At 33.8% G+C, this 4,584-nt stretch overlaps 1 protein-coding gene across 1 annotated transcript in view; it reads left to right on the top strand.

Moving 5' to 3' along the window:
• The first annotated feature begins 993 nt into the window (after positions 1–993).
• The window catches only part of LOC107028588 (glutamate--cysteine ligase, chloroplastic), a 9,695-nt gene continuing 6,104 nt past the window's right edge, over positions 994–4,584 (top strand). The window contains exons 1-4 of the mRNA XM_015229712.1: positions 994–1,226; positions 2,154–2,491; positions 3,189–3,339; positions 3,533–3,640. Coding sequence (XP_015085198.1) covers positions 2,163–2,491; positions 3,189–3,339; positions 3,533–3,640 — 588 coding nt within the window. The 5' untranslated portion in view covers positions 994–1,226; positions 2,154–2,162. The remainder of the gene's footprint in view (positions 1,227–2,153; positions 2,492–3,188; positions 3,340–3,532; positions 3,641–4,584) is intronic.

Raw genomic sequence — 4,584 nt, 5'->3', positions numbered from 1 at the left:
TATGTCTTTGTAATTTCATGTAACAAGCTAATTTATAATCGTAAAAATGCAATTGATTTTATCGATTAAACAAAATTACTTTTGATTATTTGACTTAACTATTATGTATTTAACACAAATTTTATTTAATTTTCGTGAACTGTTCTACTACCAACTAAGTTTCGATTCAAAAGGAAGAAGTAAGAAAATATCGAACGTGTAAAAGTTATTGTGTTTTTGTTTTCTTGCCTATTAACATTGTTTTTTTTTATCACATCTAGCGTGTTTGATGAATAACTTATTATATTCACAACACTTAAAGAGTAATTACACTGACTTTATTTAATAATCAAAATGAATCAAAAATTCAATTCGTGAATCTCGATTCGGTAAATAAAAACAATAGGAAAATATTGACTACATAAACAATTATTAACTAAAGATACAGTGAGACTGCTCATTTTATAATCAGAAGTTTCGAATTCTGGATATACAAAAATCTTTAATCAGAAATATGACAAGTATGCAATTTTCGATGGGTTTTAACTCTTTAACTTAACGTCTTCTACAATCTCTTCAATACAAACAAAAGTTGAAGCATCATATACGTATATCACAGAGTTCAAGTTCTAAACACTAATACTATAAACAAACATTTTATAATATCCATAACACTGACAAAAATAACAGTAGAATAAATCTTGATTCGAGAAATCAAAACAAGAGAAAAGTATTATCTAATCAACGACTGTCACACAGAGTTTTATCGAACTACTTATTTCTTAACGAGAAATGCTTGATTTCAAGCTTTGAATATGAAAAGATCTTTAACAGGGAACATTTCTTTCAAAGAAGGTCTAGAAAATATAAATTCAAATTAATTAAATTTCAAATATTTCAATAGAGATATCGAACAACAAATGAAAAAATAATACGTAAAAATATGTGTATATTAAGAGGGACCACAAAAAGGAACCATGGATAGTGCCGCACCTTTTAGTTCCCTGTGCCACATTAACCATTCTTTTTCATTCAATCTGCTAGCAGTTGTCTCTCTTTATAGCTAAACAAAAATTAAAGAAATGGGAGTGATAAAGCTCTAGCCGCCTCAGCACACCAAAATCCTAATCATTTTGCTGATACCCAATTGTCTCTATATATATATTGGAAGGTTTTCTTTCAGTTTTCAGTCAATTCTATAGAACAAACCCTACAAAGTCTTAATTTTTTCAGTTTACTGAGCCAAGGTATCACCTTTTTGTCACCTTTTATGTTGGTTTCAGTTAGTTTTGTTAATCAAGATTACAATTTTTCTGACATACCCATGTTTCTTTTGTATGTTTTTGTTGCATTTCTGTTTTCTTCATGAAGTTGTTTTGGTTAATCAAGATTCAGTTTTTCTGAAGCCCCATGATTTTTTCTTTTAGTTTTGGTTTGATGGTTTTGTTAGTTGTGTTGTAATTCTTGTTTGTTGCCATATGGGGGTTGATAGTATTGATTAAAGATTCAAAATTTATACACGTGGGTTGTGGTAGTCTGATTGAATGACATGCATAGTAAACTAGAAAGAAGAAAGAGATAAATGCTTTAGATAATGTGAACAAGACTTGTATTATAGGTTAGACTGCTTTACAAGTTTCAGTTTCTCGTGTTCTTCTGAGTAGTTTTAAGTGTTGAGTGAAATGGCATTGTGTAAGATTGCATTTGATGGTCTGGGATTCAGGTATGATTGATGCAGGACAGCAATATCAAGCCACATTTTCTTTATTGTAGCTGTGTTTCGATATGGAATGAGATGGGGGTGGCGTGGGGGAGTTTACAGGATCTAGAATTGTAGATCAATGTAATGAAAATTTCTAGATTATTGCAATTCGAATCTTATGTTGCTTATATAGTACATCTTAATTAACTTTAATATTTGTTCGGATTGGTGATTGAGCCTGCTGGGTAGTTGGGTTGGCCCTATCCTATTGGTGTATAACTATGCTCAATGAAGATGCGAGAGGTTCATTTGACGTTTCCCATCAAAAGTACTCTTCAATCATTATTTAGTTATCCTCTTCTGTTACTAAATGCAATACACAAGTTAAACAATAATCTGAATTCCTTGTCCACTCAAATGGTATGACATTCTAGTTAAAGTGGTTGACATCAGTTTTTCCTGTGATATTCAGGCACAAAGCATGGCCTTGATGTCTCAGGCAGGTTCTTCACATTGCATTTACTCTGAAAAGATAAGATGTATCAGTGGACATAGAAACATCATGAACAATATGGATATGTTCAGAATGCGGGAGATATGCTTTGGCGTGGATATTTCTTCACGCAATGCCTCAAGACGAGTGCAAGGGAATTATTTGAATCACATTGGAGTGGGAAGTAGACGTGGAGACCTGACAATTGTAGCTGCAAGTCCTCCAACAGAGGATGCTGTTGTTGCAGCAGAGCCGTTAACAAAAGAAGATCTTGTAGGATATCTTGCTTCTGGATGCAAATCCAAAGAAAAATGGAGGTTCGAAGTTAAACTTTTCTTAGTGCTCTTAAATTTCAGTTGCATATAGTTAACCAAGAATATGAATATTCATTCTCTCGTTTGGCCTTTATAAGTAGAATAGTCTGCTCATTCACCACATATATGCCTTGATTGTCTTTCAAGTATGTCGAGTAATTCATAAATTCACATTGCTTGTGTATTTTATTATACGTCTATCTTTTATGCAGTTATTCTTTCTTCAGCTTCTGTTGTAGTGTATGATTCGGTAGATGTATTATATACTTTTTACATGTCACTATTGTGGTTATTTCTCATTTTCCATTTCTAAGAAATATAAATATCATGGGCAAATTCTCACCGTCATGCATTCAAGATGTGGATACTAGGGAACTAGGACATGATGCAGCTCTTTTCATTGAACTAACAAGTTGTACCATTTGGGCAACTTGAACACTGGAAACATTAATCAATTTTTCCTAGGACACTGCTGTCTCTAATTTTGTTGCAAATTTTGAATTGTTGAAATTTCGGTAATACAATTTTTGAACATAGAGTTGGGAGCCATTCCCTGGATCAGGTATTTTTGCATAAATGTGGTAGCTAGGATTCTGCCTCACACATTATTTGGATAGTTTGTTTTACTTAACTGTGCGTCTGGATCTAGACCATAATAATCAGTTCAACTTTTCTTGTTCTCTCAAAACTTGATGAGCAGGATAGGCACTGAACATGAAAAGTTTGGTTTCGAGTTTGGAACTCTGCGACCCATGAAGTATGATCAAATAGCTGACTTGCTAAATGGTATTGCCGAGCGGTTTGATTGGGAAAAAGTAATGGAGGGTGACAAGATTATTGGCCTGAAACAGGTAACGTGAACTTGGTGCAAACTTTGGTTTAAAATATTCTAGGCTGAATTTTTCATGGCTCCATACAATGTATTATGCTACTTAGCATGAATAGAATCATAATCCCGATTCATTTTTTTTCTCAAGTGCAAGTCTGTAGTAAGTAGTAATTACTTTAGCATAATTGGTGGATAAATTTGCACTGCCTTCACAGGGAAAACAAAGCATATCATTGGAACCTGGTGGTCAGTTTGAGCTTAGTGGTGCACCACTTGAAACATTGCATCAAACTTGTGCAGAGGTTAATTCACATCTTTACCAGGTTTGTACTTTTGAAACTCCATCAGTTTCCCTTTTAATGAAATAGTGGGCAATTAAGATCTTTCTAACTATACATAGTCTGCACTGGGGAAATGTAAGCGAACTTTAATTATGCGATAACTTGGCTTGGAATAAAAAGGAAACTCATTTTTTTGAGTTTGAGAAATCCTGCAAATGTGTCGGCCATTTTTGCTTCAGGTGGTTGATGACTTATTACACTAGGGATTCTTTACCCAGTATTCTGGTTCTTTTGATCAGAGTCTCTAGTTGTATAAGAAAATCTTGCTGCAAAAGAACATTGTTGGGGTGAAAGTTAAGTTATGACTTTCTAACTGTCTTGTTGATGAACATTTGGAGGCAAGAAAACAGAAGCTATTCATCTCAGCTTTGACATATGTTTTATCTACCTCAACCTCGCCCAAGCAACTATCCAAAAGAAGGGTTTCACGTATTCTCTTCTTGTTTTCCTCACTTCGCTAAGTGTATGAACACTGTCCTTTAACACATTGATAACAATAACTGTTGTGTTAGTCTAACATTGCTGAAACTGCAAATGAGCTTGGGGTTTACCTTCAGGGAAGTCTAACATTGTGTTCCTCTGATCACGAAGGTTCATTTGTTTATTTTTTTTATTAATACATCAAGGTATTATAATACTACTAAGCACCATGCATCTGTACAACGATCATGATTTCAAATATCATATATATACAACAAAAAAAAATCTTTGCTCCAAAAATCATATACACGACAAAATAGATCTCTTAAGTTTCGAAGAGACTTTTCTTCACATCTGGTTTCTTAGATTGTCTTAACTACCTTTTGAAGTCCTTTAGGAAGACAACAAGGAGCATACTCCTGTCCTTTGATCTTCAATTTTTTGAACTTTCTCACAGTATTGTGCCCGTTTAGTATGCTTGCAAAGGACGTAGCTCTTCCCCCCCC

The sequence above is a fragment of the Solanum pennellii genome, chromosome 8 (assembly GCF_001406875.1).
Source record: "Solanum pennellii chromosome 8, SPENNV200".
NCBI lineage: Eukaryota > Viridiplantae > Streptophyta > Magnoliopsida > Solanales > Solanaceae > Solanum > Solanum pennellii.
This window is presented reverse-complemented; position numbering and strand designations above follow the sequence as displayed.